Source organism: Manduca sexta, chromosome 28 (assembly GCF_014839805.1).
Source record: "Manduca sexta isolate Smith_Timp_Sample1 chromosome 28, JHU_Msex_v1.0, whole genome shotgun sequence".
NCBI classification, from domain to species: Eukaryota; Metazoa; Arthropoda; class Insecta; order Lepidoptera; family Sphingidae; genus Manduca; species Manduca sexta.
Genome location: NC_051142.1, coordinates 20,489,481 through 20,508,497, shown reverse-complemented (window position 1 = coordinate 20,508,497; position 19,017 = coordinate 20,489,481). Strand labels below are relative to the sequence as shown.

The window sequence follows — 19,017 nt, the reverse complement described above, 5'->3', positions numbered from 1 at the left end:
TGAAAATCGCGTGAGTATTTGTATATGCTAAACCATAATACAACCTCTGTGGTCGATAGTTCCCATTGTCATTCAGTTTTTTTTTTGTGATTTGTTCCGGACAGATTAGTACACGTGCACCCCCTTGCGCCCCCCTTTCCGCGCCCATGATAATAATTATTGTAAATAATATGTAACTTTGCCAAGAATCTAAAGCCATCTAGCGACATGCCACGAACTTATTACAAACACAGAAAAGCGCCATCTAGTTTATGTCATAAGAAACTGTAAATGAAAGGGTGTAGCTACCTTCCTTTCGTAGTATCGAGTTAAGAGCTAGTCAGTTGTAGACGCTCCAGAATATATTGCATGATAAATTAGTTCTCAGCACTAACTGCTAGAAGGCGCCGTCAAACTACACCAATATCACCATGGTAATGACTAGCCCAGAGCCCGTTGAATAACTAGTTTCTTCCTACTTCTATCTATTTGTTAAGCAAAAATGACAGTTATTGTGTTGTCTGAGGTGTCATGCTGCTGTTACAAGTTCAAGTAATCCTGCTCAAGCCTATCGCTCCCTAAACTCCCCACCCCCCTTTCTCCTAATCCTAGTGCCCTTAGCGGTCCGAGCTCACACAGTATTCACCCTCGCCCCGGACTTCGATGCTAATGGCAGACACCGTTATGACAAATGAATAAGCTCTAAGTAAGCTGTTTCTATTGATAAGACGGTAACCAAAACGACGCTGTATTGATTTCGTGCATCTACTAAAGTAGGCATCATTTTAATTTGCAAACAACAGTATTAGATGACATTTTAATAAAAAATATTTTGGTAGTTTATTGTCGGTAAATCTGCATGCATATTTAGTATGAAACGAATTCCTCAATGCTGATTGCCGGAAAATTACCTTTTAAAGTAGAATACAACAAACGAATAAGTAGCGATAGCCTACTGGGAAATAATAACTCACCTTAACAACGACCTAAAACATCTGCACAATACCTACACACCTCTTTTTTTTACATTACCCTATTTTCTTAGCCTGGTAAGGACTGGCTTGGCATAAACAAACAGCACAAACGGGTTTTTGGATGAGCGCTTTAGCCGCTCGCAACCCTTGAAAATTAAGGCGCCATGCCGAGGGCAACCCACGGATTACGAAACTCGACTCAGAGCGGTCACTGAGAGAGGATGAGACATCAACAATCAGGAATGCGCTTAGTCATAGCAAACTAACAATCTATTACCACAACATGTCTGTAAAGTCTGTCGACACACGTTAAGCTTATGGTAGACTAAGGCCTAACAGTAGTTCAGAAGTGGAGGGAGGTGGGGCGAGCCTAGCATTGAAGCAGTGGCTTTATAACAAATATAGAGCAAACATTATAATTAAACTGAATAAAAAAAAAATTATTTTATGTTACATTGTTTTGAACCAAGCGGTTAAAGAATGAAGACATTGACGTACTGTTTTGTTTGCGGTTAATAATGTATAAATAATAATTATATGAAACAATTATTAAATGACCTAACCCTCTAGTAACACTAAGTAGAATATTTGAACTGTAAACCATGAGGCTGTAGCTTCAATATCCAAGGCTAACAACATGAATTCGTGTAAGTTTTTCAGGAAAAAATATTCGAGGTAGCATCGAAATATACCCAAGGTATGAGCGCATATCATGGCCCGGTAATACAAAATGTGGTTACTAGTTACACCTCTGCCTAACCATTTGGGATAAACGCGTGAGAACATGACTATAGGTCAGGAAAAGTCACAAATTTCCTCAATTGTGAAGAGATAAGCCTCAATGAAGACTTGACAACAATGAGTCATATTGACAAATGCTTTGTTATTTTGTTTGTTATAGTCTGACATCTGGACTATGCTTACTAATACTTTTTAATAAAGGCTCGGCATAGTAGTACGTCTTATGGTAAGTGGAGTAGTAGCAACGAGCGTGAGAGAAGATTCTCTCTCGTCAGTCGACACAATTATTTCGGCCTGAGAGAAGTTTTACAGTAAAAAACAGTAGTCAAAATCCCATTTCGCACTTTTCGGTGTATATGTAGATAATTTTTATGCTGGAGAAATCCAGGATTGGATTTATCCGTATGCCAAATATTCAAATTCATTCAGCGGTTATTGCTTTTACGAACATGTTCAAAAACTTTCACGTTATTGTTAGATTAAATTGCTTGTTTGACTGAAAATAAATAGATAGTACAATAAAAGAATTAGTGAAATTAAATTTTCCGTGCATCCTCCAGTCTTCTCCAATGGTCAGAATTTGCGGAAAGCCATTGACGAAACGAGCATATCCACCAACTGTAGCAATCACAATCACCCACAAACAAGAGAGTACAGAAATTTGGGATAAATAAATCTCGATTTCCCTTCGTTGTCATAACGTGCCGAATTACTCATTGTCTCTAAAGGTTTAGATTCGCAACATAACTAGCAAAAGTTGATTTCAGCAAGCCATTTTTACTGTAAACTTACTAAGCTAACTTGCAAATTTTGAAGTCTGCAAAACTTGCGGCAAATGTCATGTATATAGAACTATTTAAATATATCAGCTGTCGTCCCCGCATCTGGCAGTTCTTGAGTAAAATTTGCTGCTAAAAATTCAAACGGCTTCCTTTTATGATGAATTTGAAACTAATTATTATTAGAACGTTTTGCGGACCGCATTTATGCATTTTAGTACCTGTATGTTGTGTCGGGTTCTCTTTCGAAATATTTCACCTTTCGCCACTGTTGCTAGAACTTGCTAGTCGGAGCAATACCAAAAACTCGACAAACAATTAAAATTCTTAAACGATGTTATTTATTTTTATAATAGCAAGCAAAACAGGATAAACACTATTTAACGCTTTTGTCCTGCTATGACTAAATAATGATGTGATAGTTAGAGACACCATCAATTTGATTTATTTAGGATTAATAAATGAAATTGATTTATTCAAGTTAACATATAAACAATAGATCAGACAACTTGCACTGGAACAGCCTAGGGAACTAAGTCAGGAGTAGAGAAAGCCTGTCTCTAGTAATGGAATCATATAATAATATAATCTATTATATTTAATTTCTACATCTATTATATTTTTCAGACACAGTGTTACTTTTCCAAAGTTTTATTTTGGACCAAGAAATACTCGCGTAAAATATATTTCCGAATAAAACTTATACACATATTATTAGTACTATAACGTTTGTGCATTTCCTGTCAACTATAATTGCACCAAACGCACTTAGATACAAAATGGCGGCAAAGAGCTGTCAGTGTTTCTTTTTAATATAATTAATATGTTCTATCTCTAACGCATAATCAGCAGTAGATTATATAAATTGCCAAAATTAAACTAATTCATATAAAGCAACAATCAATTTAATAGAAATTAAAATATAAATAGGTAGTTGCCGCCATTTTGTATCACCATTTACGCGGCGCTTTAATGTCCGGTATAACGATAGAGTAATTCCTATCACATCAAGCAATGGATAATTTGGTCAAGAATATTACTGCGCGTATCACATGTGAGTGCTATAGCTTCGCCTCTACCTAACCCTTTACGTTCTCCCTTCCAGGCAATTCTTATGCGCTCGGTCTCCTCACCGAATGCACGCCCATGCACGGGAGGACTTTTGTTGCGGTCCTAGGAACTCAGTTAAGTGTATATACCTCATGGTTGCCAATTCACATTGAGGCCTATAAGGGCTCCCGGAAGTTCCTAGCCTTCTCCCCTGCTCCCATCCTAAGCGGTTTCCTTATCCTTCCCCCACACTTCCTTCCTAGCTATCCCCTCCCCACTTTCCTGCAGGACCCTGCAGTCGCTAAGCCGATGGATTTCAGTATCCCATTTGCGAGTTTCCCCTGGAGTAGACTGTGGAGTCCGATTAAAAAAAAACTCTTTACGTCAGCGACATAAGGATATGTTAAAATTATCCTTCTTGTATACAAATATGTAGTCATTCTACAACAAGTTCCCTTTTACAAACGCCATTTTAACATAGGGCTTGTAGTATCATTTACGTAAATTATGTAGCCGCAGTGTGTTAAATAATGATTAATATAGTGCTATGGGTGTTTTTTGGTACATTTGTATTCCCCTTTAATTATTGTTCGGGTGAGTGACTTAAATTATTTTTCAACATAAATACAAAATGTTGGGTTTTTTAACGATAAATACAAAGATTAATTTTCGGACACAGGTGAGATCTATAGTGAAATTCCATTAAAATAAAGTAAATTAATCTCTTTAAATAAAAATAAACGTTATCTGTGTGTGGTACGGTGCAATTTTAAAGATGACCGAAGAGAGGCTTTCCTGTATGTACCCTGCTGACCCCACCCAGATCTATATTGTTTATAATATTTTAGACTTCGTGATACTATGTGTCTCGTAAATATGTGAAAAACCATTATAGGTATCATCGCTTTGTCTAAGTTTTAGTTTTTAGTTTGTGACAATGGTGTTCAGTTATCTTTATGGGGAAAACCGTATATTTTATTATTTATGCCACTCTGTTGTGCAATGTATTTTAATATCCCCCCCCCCCCTTCCCTGGCAGTGAAGCCTACCATTTGTCGTCATTTGCGAGTCTTATCGCTTTGCTTAAAGCCAATTTTCATTATTATAAAATACATGAAACTCTTAGTTTCACTAAGTTAAATTTGTTGTGTCATGTTTGGCGATAGACCGTGTGTGGAGAACTACAACAACTTACAATGTGTTGATCAAGGATAAAACAAGGCTGTTACCTGGACAGGCAATGATAAAGCATAAAGATTTCTGACTAGGGTTTTTTCAAAATTTCTTTTATTACTCATATTGGATATGTACAAAATAACAGAAAAAGTGTTTTTTTCTCACCGCTCTGCTCAGAGAGAAAGCAATTTCGCGGGATAAAGCTATAATCAGATTAAAAGCCCATGTTACCGTGCAATATTAGCATAACCAATATTTTTGCATAACCAACGTTATTTCATTAATAGAATTATCAATTGAATTAATTATTTAAGCATAACCCTACAACCCTTTTCTCTTGGTGTAACGGACCCCGCAGTCCACACCTGGGGATGCCCGCGAATGGGATATTGGAATCCCCGGGCTTAGCGACTGCAGAGCCCTGGAGTAAAGTTGGGAGGGGATAGCTGTTGAAGAAAATGTGGGGGGACGAGGAACTATATTAGAATGGGCAGAGGGGAGAAGGAAGGGAACTGTCCTGGAGCCCTTATAGGCCTCAATGTGAATTGGCAACCATGAGGTATACACTTACATAACTGTGTGCCTAGGGCCCCGTGCATGAGCGTGCATTCGGCATGGACACAAGAATTACCTCAGGGTAGAGGACGGCCAAGGTTTGCGCAGGCAACAACCCCCAAATTGATGACTGCCTCACTCCCGGCCACCAAATCAGCAGCTATAATTATATTAATAAGACGCTACACAATTACAATAATATTAAATAAGAAACTAGTCGAAAGTAGCATTGTTATTAAGTACATTAGTTTAAAATTTATGTCCTATACAAATTTTAGTCCGATATTTTTACGGAATAAAACTCAACCAGACATTATTTTATAAAATTATGGGTTCACGAGTTGCGCCTGTGCTTGGCCCCTCGGGAAGGCGTGAGAATTTTTAATCATTAATTATCTTTACATTTTAGGAGATGAGGCGGTTCCCGTTTATCTAAATGTAAAAAATGCCACAACAACAACGAACGCGAGTACGATTGAGTGTGACGTCACACAGAAAGACATTAAAATCCAGAAAGGCGATGTAATTAACTTAAATGTCACGAGTCAATTAATGATTCATTTCAAATCGTAAGTATTAACAGTAAGACTATTTATAAGTTAGTAATATAGTTGTGAAATAGGGTGAAGAGGGACGGTAGCCTGGATCGGATAGAATTTTGATTAATTCAAAAAGGAATAAAACAATCTTGTGATTAGCACACACATGGAGTAAGTTCGCTGGTGGTGTCCGGACAGCATACATAAGTTGTTAAAACCCGCTGTAGTAACCCACGTAAGTGTGTTGCGTTCCGGGATCAGCCTATATATATCCGGTTCCAAAAGGCGGGCATAATTGTAAGCAGTAATCATTTCTCGTCAGTCGATATTGTATTGGATCCTCCACTTACCATCAGGTACAATAGTCGCTTGACCGTACACGTTTATAAAAATTAAAGTAACCCTGAGCCCAGCAGTGGGATAGTACTTATATCATACAGGACTGGTAGCGGAACCATTATTAACTAAAATTTGTGGTATTTTTAGGTGCATTTTCTATGATACTTATGGAGAAACAACAATTATGCAGTTAACAAACCCGAACATTAAGCAAAATAATGGATTCCATAAATACAACTTTGAGGTAATTTTTTAAAGGATTTATTACAGGTCAGCTAACTGAAGCAGGCTCATTCACAAAACTCGCACTAATACAAAAAAAAATGGTTCATCTATACTTCTATCGGTATTTTTATATAAAGCTGAAGAGTTTCTTTGTTAATCTCACGCAACAACTATTGGTTCAAATAGTTTTTTTTAAATGTTGCATAGCCTATTTATCGAGTAAAGTTATAGGCCATATTACATCACGCTACGACCAATAGAAGCGGAGAATTAAAGAAAAATGATGCAAAATCGGAGAATAAATTTTGAGAGCTTCCGCAGCTTATGCTGAGTAAACGGTTAGAGTTATGCAACAATCATGTATGACGGAATTTATCTTTTTAAAAAGTTTTAAAAAATCTATTATAAATCCATGTCTCCCGCCGCGTCTGTCTGCCTGTTTGAACGAGATAAACTTAAAAATTACCCAACGGCATTCGATAAAATTTGGTATGGAGATAGACTTCGAAGTCTACAAAGCCTTTGATACATCGCATCGGGAGAAAACTAAAATATAAAAACTGTCATAAATCTGCAAAGTAGTTTTCGATGTCTAACATTCGCGTAAACATAAGAAATCATTAAATAACAATACAATATTCCTTTCAGTTATACGTAAGGCAATCTGGAAATTGGTTGTGTAAATTCTTCATTCATAAAGATGTTAGAGTTGTACAGCCTGTGGAAGTAATTGAGAATACTATTTACACTGTAGCAAAATGCAATATGACGATATCAATATACGGTAAGATTTTTATAAGTTACATATCGACGCTATGAAAGCAATTATATCTCTCTCCCTTTGCGTCGTGTTCCTCAAAGTCGAGGGTCCTCCCTTCTGTATAACTTTCTCACGAACGAGCTATCTCCATCGGTTTCTGTCTCCGGTGGTGTAGAGGGCTCTGTAAACTGTACGGTCAAGAGTGGTGCGGATCTGGTCAGACCAACGCATTCGAAACCATATCTAAGCAACAAATAAACCAAAAATGAACTATGTACATATTTGTAATCGCCAGAATTTTTTGCGTCGGTTAATCTAGATTTTATTTCTCTGGCTAAATTTTTATATTATAACCCCCGTATTCAGAACCTTTATTTATCTAAGCTATCCTTATATAATATATATCCGTTATCTATCCTTATATAAATAACCGTTATTTATATAAGGACGGAGCATTGCTGCGATAACAAGTTTGTTTCTCAGTGCTGACGGCATGGCAGCCTTCGCAGTGTGTAGACATAGGACCGTAGTAATTGGCTAATATTGAGATACACCTTGAATCTTGTTGGCTGTCAGATAAACAAAGCTGAGCAAATAGCATGGTCTCAGATAAACAAAGCTGAGAAACAGACTTGTTATCACAGCAATGCTCCGTTCTTACATAAATAACGTCTATGAATAAGGGGGGTAGACATTGAAAGTTTAATAATTGTCGCTTAGATATGATTGCCTTACATACGTCAAAGATGCTCGCGATTTCACCCGCGTTCTCACCTTCATGCCCGTTAACCCAAACAAGTTGCTTTTTGACAACTTTTCTATTCTACTTCTCATATCTATTTGTTAAATTTCTCCGTGTGGCTTATCGCTAGGAAACATTATTTCCATATTGACAATTGTAGAACATCTAAGGCCCCAGATCTCATTTCTATTCCAGAACCCTTGATCCAGAGTGTGAAAAGCATGCTCCTTGGCGTTGGTATTGGGCTCAGTTGGCTCATTATACCCATTATAGTGAGCATCATGTATTGCATCAAGCGTAGAGGTAAGCATCAGGTTTTCTCAACAGCATATAAGGGAAATTCTTCCTAGACCTCGAAATTCATGAGCGTAGCGGTCCCCATACCGTTTGAAACAACACATTTGCTACAAATCAAATCATTATTGTGCGATTTTTGGTACAGAATTTTGTACTTATATTACGTTACATTCGCCACTCACACATAATTCACGCTACCGAAATTCTAAACACTAAATTATATATGTGTCCCTACTGTGTACAGTGAATTTTAAATCGACCTCTGTGCATTAAACTCTACGTCGAAAACGGCTTGTTTCAACGACTTTTGGGTCAGTGTTGCCAGATGCCAGCTTGATAAAACCCCCTAAAAGAGTAATGAAATTGCAAAATTATAGAGTTTTTGAGAAGAATCCCTCCAAAAGTAAAGAGTCCGCAACCAAAAAATGTCTCCATTTTTCCATCTAAAAAAAATAGTTTACACTAGTCCCTTAGCTAATATGTTTCCACTTTAGATCGGCCAGTACTTATCCCGAAATCTCCAAAACAGTTTATCCCTCCAAATGTTCTCCCATGGCATTAATACTCCCCCTTATTTGGAGACACTCCACTCCCATCTGGCAACTATGTTGGGGCTCAATTGGTATTCATCTAGTAAGAAAAAGCTCCTTCTTCCCACTTCATTTTTTATACTTAAAAACTCTTTATCGTGATATTTCTATACGCCTAAGGTTCATAATTATGAGTATGTAATGTCGGCCACCAACATTATAACATTCATCGTTGGTTGCCTGAGTTATTCACATCAAATGTACTACTAATACGGCAATCGATTTGATTAATTCACTGTGTAGTGGTCGCTATACTGAAATAAAACAGGAATCTTTCTACAGTATTAATGAAGTCAATAAGGCCAGTGTGTATATTATTTATTATGGGATTCTTTACTAGTTCATTTTATGTTCATTTTCCTGTTTTTATAAATGTAATAATCGATTTAAATTATTGAAATTTATTGTACGTTTCAACATTATATTTTATATCATTACGCGAGTGCGCCTCCATGAAAGATGTTTTCCGGGGAAAATTGTCCTATTGTGTACCTAGAATAATAGTAGCCTATGTGGTAATCTAGATTCTAGGACATAGTCTGCATATGAGCCTAACATTAAAACCATTAGCCAGTTCCTCCGTTCAAACTAATAAACATTCTAACCTGCAAACGTCTCCAAAACATTCACATTTATGTTAATAAGATGTGAAGTATATCTCTTCTAGCCGAATTCGGCCACGGCGGACAATCGCAACAATTCTGCGTACACAAGTGTGTGCGCAATGCACAGGTGCATTCTCTGTTCCTTTACTCTCAGATCCTATAGTTCGGTGAGACGGCAATCCAACTTGGCCGGAAAGATCAGACACAAGACAAGGGCTTTACGGGCTCTCCGAAGTAATGGGGTATAACACCAACTTCCTGACTCCGGACTGACTGAGTAATTTTAATATGAAAATATCCTGTCACTATATATTGACCCGACTCAGGATTAGAACCCAGGACATCAGCGAAGTAATCGTACTCGTACCGCGTATGTCATATAACTGCGCCACCAAAGTAGTCTCGATAATTAATGTCGATGATAAGTATTGAAGTTTGTTAAACATACGTTATTGCATAGCTAAAAAATTGGTGAGATAAGAGTTCGTTTAGGATGACATGGCCTGGCCAAACCATAGGTGTTTCACTTGTGTCGTCCCCTTTAAGGATACAAGCGCGAGCTAACGTTAAGTTAATGTAACGGACTCTAGTGGTTTTTCTTGCAGCCAGCCCCGTGCACGATCTAAAGAGCCTATCTGTCATGCAGCGACCCAAACAAGATAGAGGTAATTATTTAGAATTTTCCTGACGTTGATTTCGGACCGTGACACCTTACGCTGGGTGTTCGTTTGATGGAGCGATGCAGTGGCAGTAAGAGTCGGGTTCCTTGGGCTCAGTGGCATATCTTAGGGAATGCATGGCTCAGAGCTATTCATATTTCGATTGGCGGTCAATAAAATTTTTATGGCACAAGGTGGACGTGCAAGTGAATCAGCTGTAGTATGCTGCCCAGAACACTTAAAAAAAAATTGGGTCATAGTATTTACGGTTTTCAGAAACTATTGGAGAGGATATTTAATGCCTCTTGCATCACAGGTTTGAATCTGTATCAGAAAAGCTTCCCCTTGTTGCTGGTTTCTGTGAGACAATGTTAGCATTAAGCCTAATATATATAAATTGGCTCCATCCCTTAGGTACCGATACAAAATATCCCCGCGAACACGTGCCACTGAGCCCAGCTTAACCGACTCCACACTGCCATGATCATCGCTCCATCTTAGGAGTGAACATAATTAAAATATAAACACAGCAAAAACGAGGACATTTGTTTGACATGTTTTTATTTAAGTTGAGATTTTTTAGAAACTCTTAGCTTTGACCCTTTTAGTACCGACGCCATATTCTTGTACGATAGCTGAAAATATTTTTTTGTTTGTCAGCTCGATACAGTGGGGCTCCTCTCAAAAACCTCTGATAACAATGGAACTCACAGAAAGGGAAAGCGGTATATACGAAGCATTAGACGCTATACAAGGTATATAACGATTTTACTGTTTTGAAAATTATTTATTATCAAGGCTTCGTAACAAAAGGACGTAAATTTATTGCATAATCCATTTTTTATCGAAACATGTTGTGTATATATAAACCTACTTAAATTACAAGCGTTTAAAACAATAATACTAACCCCTGTTTTTCGCGAAGTAAAAACACTTTCTCGCTAACACTTGGAGGGTGAGTGGAATGGTTATGTTGGTTTCATCGGTCTTACGGCCCAATGTCGATACTCAAGAGTATAACATCATCCGAGCGAGTATTGGACCGGGTCCCTAACCCCTGTATACCATATGCCGGTGTAGGCAACTGTCCAACTGTTCGGCACAAGCCTCGCCTACTACTGCCGAGGGTTTATCATTTCTCATCAGTCGACATTCTATTGGACCCCACGTCACTTACCATCAGGTGCACTCACTTTGCCGTGCACAAAAAAAATATGAATCTCTCAATAACTTTAGTAGATGGTAACTCTATTGTGCGCTAGTTTTGTTTTAGGCTCCGTTAATGTAACACCAGTTTATGTCCGTGATACGTAGGCACTTATTCAAAAGACTAACTAGCTTACGAGGTTGTTGAGGTTAACAAATTTTAAGTATCTGACTTAAGGATCTGACAAATCGAAACTCCACCTTAAAATCATGTTTGTTCTAACAGAGCAGTCCACTAACTCAACGTGGATGTGATATACATCTGTAGGAATTAAATGGTGTGATAGTATAATTTATATGCAATAGACCTAAATAATAAAACCAAAATGAATATTTCAGATGCAGCAAACACAATGAATAATGCTGATGATATTCCAGCTACGGCGAGTAACACAAATGGTTTAAAAGAAACCGATAAAACGGCTAAACCGAAAGAAAAATACAAGTTAAAGAATGGTAATTTTCTTTTATTTTTATATGGCTTTTTTATACAATTTAATGACGAAATTAGTAAGTCGATAGCCTGATAATTTGGAATAGACAATTAGAAAAACACCTGAACATTAAATAGCAAAATATTTCGTGGCATTAAACCCCACTCGTCACCTTACAGCATTTGATTTCATTGATCTCAAGTATTATAATCTGTAGAGTACTCAGGTGACCAAGGGTTCAAGTGCAAAAATATTAACCTCCTAAGACCCAGTGTGTGTATCACGACTCAGTTTTAACCGAAGCAAGGACCCGGGCGGGAGCAAAAGAGGTCCTGATCAGGGTACGGGGCCACAGTGCATAGCCTAACGCTACAATAGCTTGGTCCCTGCTTGTGATACCCAGTGAGTCTGCCTTCGATAACTTGAAAACCGAAAAACAACAGTTCTTTGGCGGCAGAAAGAATTGATTCGTTAATCAACTTGATTAGTTTTATTCACTTGTTGTACGAAGATAAAAAAAACGGTAACACAAAAAGGTAACACATATCGAAACCCGTCTCCTACGTGGTGACAGCCTGGTTAACAATGTGGCGCGTCGTCAGCAGCGCAACAATGTCGGCTTTTGGTACAATCTCATAGATATACTCCACGTCTCTAAGCTAATCTCTTCACCCACAGTAGGCAAGATGTTCTGGCTTCCCGCAAAATTCAGGAAGACCGTTCAAGACGAAGATACGCATGATGGCGGGGTCCGAATCGCCTCTGATGAGAATACAAAAGCTAGTCGAAAGCAGGGTAAGAGGCATTTTTTCATGTGGACATTGTAGTACATTACTTACGACCTAGACTTTAAAAACTCAGCCACGCCGCATATTTCAGAAAACTTTAATAAGAGACAACTTTCTTGTTATTTTTCCTTATGGATAGATAAAGAGCCATAGAGCTTAGTGAAAGGCTTCGTTTAAAGCACATAGTATAAATCTCTGAATAAATAACCTGAGGTATAAATAACGAAATACCTTGGAGATTATATTAAGAAGTCTGCATGTCTCAATTTATAATACATACATAACATCACGTCTATTAATATACTCTGATACTATGGACTGCCTCTATCCATTCATCGACATTCAATATCCTTATGCTTTCTAGTCGGTTCAGGGTATGCATAGTTTTGTGTTTCTTTTTCAGCCAAAGAAAAGGAGAAACGTACTTCGTTAGAGAGAATAAAGGAGCGACCACCTCTACCACTGCCGCTTCCACCTTCAGAGATCTCCGACGAAGAATATGAAGGTAACACTGATCTACAATAAATTACTTTTCTGAATTTAGTTTACAGCACTACTACTACTACTCAAACGTATCAATGTTGTTATAAATATTTTTTTTACAGATATGTCAGCAGTGCCACACGCTAGGACTCCAGAACCTGCTAAAAGTATGTATAAGAAATATATAATATTTTTACTTACACTATATTCAATTTTATAACAAGTTTGAATTTTTTTAACTGTGCCTGCTTCATATTTTTGATATGATTTTAAAAAGAGCAATACTACGAAATGAAATGATTTATTTGAATCTGTAAAATGTTATACATTATTTAGATCCCGTCAATATTAACTCTACTACCAGTTCGGAAAGTAATTCTCACCAGAGAAGAACGGGGGAGAAAGTCTGGTGTTGCTCTTTTCAATCAGTTTAGGGTAAAAACTACAGTACATGATAAAGTGAGAAGAGAAAAAAAATATACAATATACTAGAGTTTCTTACCCGTTCTTCTTTAATGGAAACTTCTTTCCGGGTAAATATTTACCGAATCTAAATACGGAAGAATGTCGATTATCGAAATTTTCCTGAATCTGAGATAATCTAATCACGTTAATTATTGTTTCAGCCAAACCACCGATACCATCTCCGAAAGCCCCGGAAGCAAATAAACGTAAGAATAATTCACTTCTTATACATGTCATTATATTTTGAGAATACCTTAAACACTATGTTTGATCACTTATACGCATTCCGATGCTCGATACCCGCATCAGAAACATGTTAAAAACGTATGATATGTAATGATATCTTACGAACCGGCATGAAAGTGCTTGCACTGTGCTAATAACTTGACAGGAATGAATAAAACGATAATATCTAGATGCCTGCATTAGAAAGACAAACAACAAATAATGCATTTCAGATGAATTAAATAACAAGCTGAAAAAGAAACTACCCGTGCCTCCAACGAAACCCGTGGAAAAACTTCCGAAACCAATTCCTCCACCGCAAACTCAGAAGAAATCACTAAAATCACGTAAGTTGCATACTAACGGCTGATCAAAATTGACTATTCCACTGACTTACGCTTTAATGGTAAGAAAAAGCCAGTAAAATAAAAACTATAAACAAACATTATACTGATTGGTTCACCTTCTGAATCTTTATCTGCTATATAATTCTTAACCTTTCTAAACAAACTAACACTATTCGGCCTGTCGATAACTCACCATTACCACTGTACCTATAGGTCATACCGCTATAGTTACGCGCATGTATGTGTCTTTCTATATATATAAATAAGACCACTGATTGGTCATTTCTTAGAAGTATCGCAGTTTTGGCATTCATTGTAGGTAAAACTTTTTCAGCCTTTATAACGAATCCTGAAACAGTCAACGAGCTAGAGAATGTCCTCAAGAAGAAAGGAATTGGTGTGTATACATTTTTATGAACTAATAGGAGCGTACAACTTACCTAGAGAACCTCGTGGCTTTCCACGATACGCTTCGAAGTCAGCAATATTGACATAATGACACCCTGTAATAACTCTGGTATTGAAATATCTTTGAAATCAACGGCACATACACCACAGACTACAGCGTAATACTACAATTTGACTCTACTGTTGGATGGCAGAGAGAAAAAATTGCGATAAATGATATCATGGGATAAAAAAAATTAAACGAGGTGATCTCTAAACTAATTTTGAAAATACTTTCACTGTTAGGAATTCTTACCTATGCTTCAGTGCTACATAATTTATGATATTCTAGATAACTCTACCCCCAGACTAATGTGTCGCGGTTGAAACCTTTACACATTATATTATTTTTTTTTTAGGAAGCAAATTAGTTAAAATATTAACATTACCACATATTTTGAATATATTGTTGCATTTTATGTAATTGACAGATGTTAGCATATTGATATGTTTTTTAATTTCCTTCCTTGAATATTTATGTAAATGTTTGAATTGTTATGTACCTACTTTGAGTATCACATTGTGAAAAGGGAATTCACTAGTTGCGTCTCCGCCTACTCCTATATAAACAAGCAGTAAATCCATCAATCCACAGAATTTTATGGAAAACGGTTAAATGATTTGTTCATAATCCCAGGGCCCAGTGCAAATACAACGGCATCCACTCGCTTCAAGGGACTTCTACATACCCCATCTCTACCAATCCAGCCCGGTAAGATATACATATACCTAAACTATGCAATACGTTGTAATTCAGTTCTGTGTGATGTTGGTACTATATTTTGGCATATCGTTAACTATCAAGCAAGCAGGATGCTTGACTCTTGAATTAATGACAAAATAATTATTATTCTGAGGCTTGTCTCGCTATTCATTTGTTGAAAGAGGCTTGCAAAAAGCAATAGAAGCCAAGCTGAAATAGGATTCTGAGATGGAGGTCGCCTAATCGATTCTAATTTCAAGCCACCTCTTTTGGAAATGACGTGGGTGATTGTAAAATGTTGTTCACTTGCGCATAATTATTATACAAGGAACATGCAAAAAAACGAACACACGAACTAAGAATCTTCTCCTTTCTTGAATTTGGTTAAATACCCTATTGGAGGTGATTTTTTTTAATAGCGATTCCACTTTCTTCTCTCAAAGTTTCAAAGACGTTGCAACCTTCATGGTGTCATGGCGAACTGAGGTATAAGTCGCTCGAAAAGTTTACCAAATTTATTTATAAAATACGAAAAACCAAAGACATAAACTAATTTCATAACAATGTAAATTCGCAGAAACGTAAGAAACAATTACAATTTTTAATTCCGGTATATGTCTTGTTTGTTTTTAGCCACTCAAAAACCTGCCCCTCCTTCGGCTGCAGCAAAACCTCCTCTGCAAACAACTCTACAGAAGCCTTGTGGACCTAAAATACGTGAGTACTTAGGCACTAGATGTATTATATCTGCAGTAAGAACAGCCTTTAGGGTGGGACAAGCAGGAGGTCAGTCGGGGCGCCAGACTCTAAAAAACACTGAGGTTGCTGCGACCTTGAACTTGGTGCATTGAATCTGAATTGAAAGTCAATCGATGCTTACATAGGCTATTGACCAGAACGCCATGTAGGAGGGTTTTTGAAACATGACTTGCTTGACACTTATTGCCCAGAAAGTATTGACGTCCAACGGCCCATCGATAAAACTAAGGGACATCGATTTTGCGTCATAGTTGTAAAAATGTGTTGCGTCGACCTCAAATTGGACTAGTATAAAACGACATTTACATTTGTAAGAAAACTAGTGAAAATGTCGACTTTTGCACTTACAATTACTATTTTTACCGTATAATCACGATAAGCAAAATTCTGCAAATTTTTAAGGTGGATTATAGCTTGTATAGGACTATCAAAATATTGCAGCTAGAGTAATCGTATCTACCGCATACTGTACGTAGTACATATATATCGGAAGATGTTACGCAATATATTGCTGTAAGGACTTACTAGTCCAAACTTAACGTAGGAGCTATTAAGAATTATTGCAAGGAATTATGACAATCAATAAGGATAAGCGAATAAAAAAAGGCACAAACGCCTTCTTAAGGATTCTCAACTTTCACCGACTTGTGTCTTTTTCAAAGTCGGTAAAATACAAATTTTATAAGTCCATTCTTACTTCACAGAACCACCTCCATCCATTACTCGGAAGCCAACTCTACCTTCGCCAATGGATGGTAAGATATCATTTTATACTACGTATTAATCATAAATTCTTTCGGCCCAATTTCAGTGTCATCGACAACTGGACCTAATTAGGGAAAAATAATCGAAGGCACAGGATGACAGTTTTAATGTATCCTGTATTTTATGGCATTGTAGATTGCAAGGAAATAATTTTTACATTCAGACAGACAGGAAACTTTGTTTTATAATATGTAATAATTTAATAAGCTTGGTTGTAATAACTCGACTATTTGTATAAGACCACCTCATGTATCGATGTGCCAGTAGCAAGAGACTATATCTTATTCATTTTACAGCACCAGTCCCGCCACCAATTTCAACACTACCAAGACCCACACAATCCTTACCAGTTAAAGGTAAGTTACTATTAAATCTTCATCGTAGTCCAACAGCTTGTACCTTAATTATTTTATTGTTGGCTGCCTCGGTGACGTAGTTGTAATTGCACACGGTACGTGTACGACTACCGTGCTGTGATACTGGGTTTGAATCCTGGGTCGTGCCAAAATAATTGTGACTGGGTTTCACAAAGTCAGAAAGTTGGCAATGTGACACCCCGTGCCCCGGAAGCACGTAAAACTGTTGGTCCTTCCATCTTTCCTCGGTTGTGTCGGATTGACGTCTCACCAGACTATGAGAGTAAAAAAACAGAGAGTGCACCTGTGTAATGCGTACAAACTTGTGCACTATAATATCTCCTGCATGTGTATTATACTTATACTTGGCTAATCTTCGTTGAAATTGGCCGCCGCGCCGTAACCGAAATTCGGGAACGAAGGAATCGTCTTATTGTTATACCAATGATAGGATCGAAGTATTGATGGTTTGAGCTTCGTGGTCCACCGATAGTAATTATTTATGTACATCGAATGTGGTGGGCAGTCCCTCACAACCTCACCTAAAGAAACGTCAATTTTCAAAGGAAGGAATATGATTGCATTGTTATTTTTCGCTCAGTATGTACTATGGTACACGAAGCGCGGTAGCAAAGTATTCTTCTAGATACGCTCTTTTCAGATAATAATTTACTAATTCCTGCATATATTTCTTCCCTATTTCTAAGGCCGTTGCATTTACAAAGCCGGGCTGTTTTGGTATCGCTTTTGCAAAGACTTCTCGGTGACAACAGCAATGGTCTAACCTAAATAGATTTTGATACTTCAATACATATCTAAATGCTTTCCAGAACCAGAAGAAGACGACTGTGAATGGGACGGCGAAGACTGGACATACGAGCCTTTGCCACAGCAAAATATTTACAGCATGTGATAACGACGAATATATTTCTATTTGTTACTTAATCTCAGAAATGGCAACATTCGATATCCTAATCAGATCTCTTCAATGCAACAGATGTCAATAGCCAAAGATTTATAATGTAATCTATAATAATATAATTTTAATTTTAATAAGTACTTAGCAAAATAGCGGCGCTCGCCTAGTTGAGAGTGGAACGGACTGCCGAGACGATTGTCCGCGGGTTTAAAACCCAAGGGCACACACCTCTGACTTTTGAAAAGTTATGTATTGATACTTTGTGAATTATTGCTAGCTTTAAAGCTGATGGAAAACATCGTGAGCAAATCTACATATCGGAGAAGTTCTTTACAAGAATTGTAAGTCCGCCATACCGCAATACACCACCGCGGTGGACTAAGGTCTAAAAGCTGTCAGTAGTAGAGGAGGTCCGTGCCTATTAAGTAATTGCACAAATATATTTATTGAACCCTCATACTTATTCTTTACGTCATAGAAATATTTGGGGTTCGTTTTTACACAACAGAGAATGCCAAATGAACTATGTATTTATAATATTATAACTGTAAATACAGAACCAAAAGTGTGAGAGAGACAAAACGACCATGCGGCCTTTGCAACAGATATATCTAATGACAGCCTTATACACTTGCGGAAAAGAGACAGTTATTGATCGCGCAGTCGCTTCGTCTCTCTCTAGAGGTTAGTTTCATTCCCAATGATTATCAAAGTTCTCTTTCGAGAAACAAATAATTGCCAAACAGATAAACCTAAAATATTTTATCTGAATGCTATGTAAATATTTTTACGATCTCCAACGAAAGACCCAGAGATGCAAGTTACTCATCATTGCCTTCTATCAAACAGTGAAACTAATTTTAACATGTACCGTCACCCACAAAAGTATGAATAAATTAAAAACCTAAAAATGCTACTCGTTATCTTGTTTCTGTGTTTAAAATAAAGTTAACCCTGTGAAGTTTATTTTAGTGAAAGCAAAACGATTATTGATACGGATACAAAAGTAAAAGGATTTGAAATTAAGAACTTGGTCAATTCCTTTTATGGCAGACTATTAGAGAATACACTTTTGCATCAACATGTAAAATTATTGACTCGATATTATTG

At 37.2% G+C, this 19,017-nt stretch overlaps 1 protein-coding gene across 5 annotated transcripts; it reads left to right on the top strand.

The window, feature by feature from the left end:
* The first annotated feature begins 3,987 nt into the window (after positions 1-3,987).
* Positions 3,988-18,903, top strand: LOC115447179 (extensin). Of its 5 annotated transcripts, none has more exons than XM_037444896.1 (18): positions 3,988-4,117; positions 5,664-5,823; positions 6,280-6,376; positions 7,006-7,141; positions 8,055-8,162; positions 9,957-10,016; positions 11,556-11,672; positions 12,329-12,445; positions 12,842-12,943; positions 13,044-13,088; positions 13,548-13,592; positions 13,845-13,958; positions 14,293-14,355; positions 15,043-15,117; positions 15,742-15,825; positions 16,572-16,622; positions 16,929-16,988; positions 17,819-18,903. In XM_037444896.1, exons 1-18 carry the CDS (start codon positions 4,054-4,056, stop codon positions 17,899-17,901), a joined length of 1,581 nt encoding a protein of 526 aa, XP_037300793.1. In that variant the 5' UTR covers positions 3,988-4,053; the 3' UTR covers positions 17,902-18,903. The 5 variants fall into 5 exon arrangements, with proteins under 5 accessions (XP_037300793.1, XP_030030018.2, XP_030030019.2 ...); XM_030174158.2 differs by having other exon boundaries at positions 14,278-14,355; XM_030174159.2 differs by lacking the exon at positions 9,957-10,016 and having other exon boundaries at positions 14,278-14,355.
* The last annotated feature ends 114 nt before the right edge of the window (positions 18,904-19,017 follow it).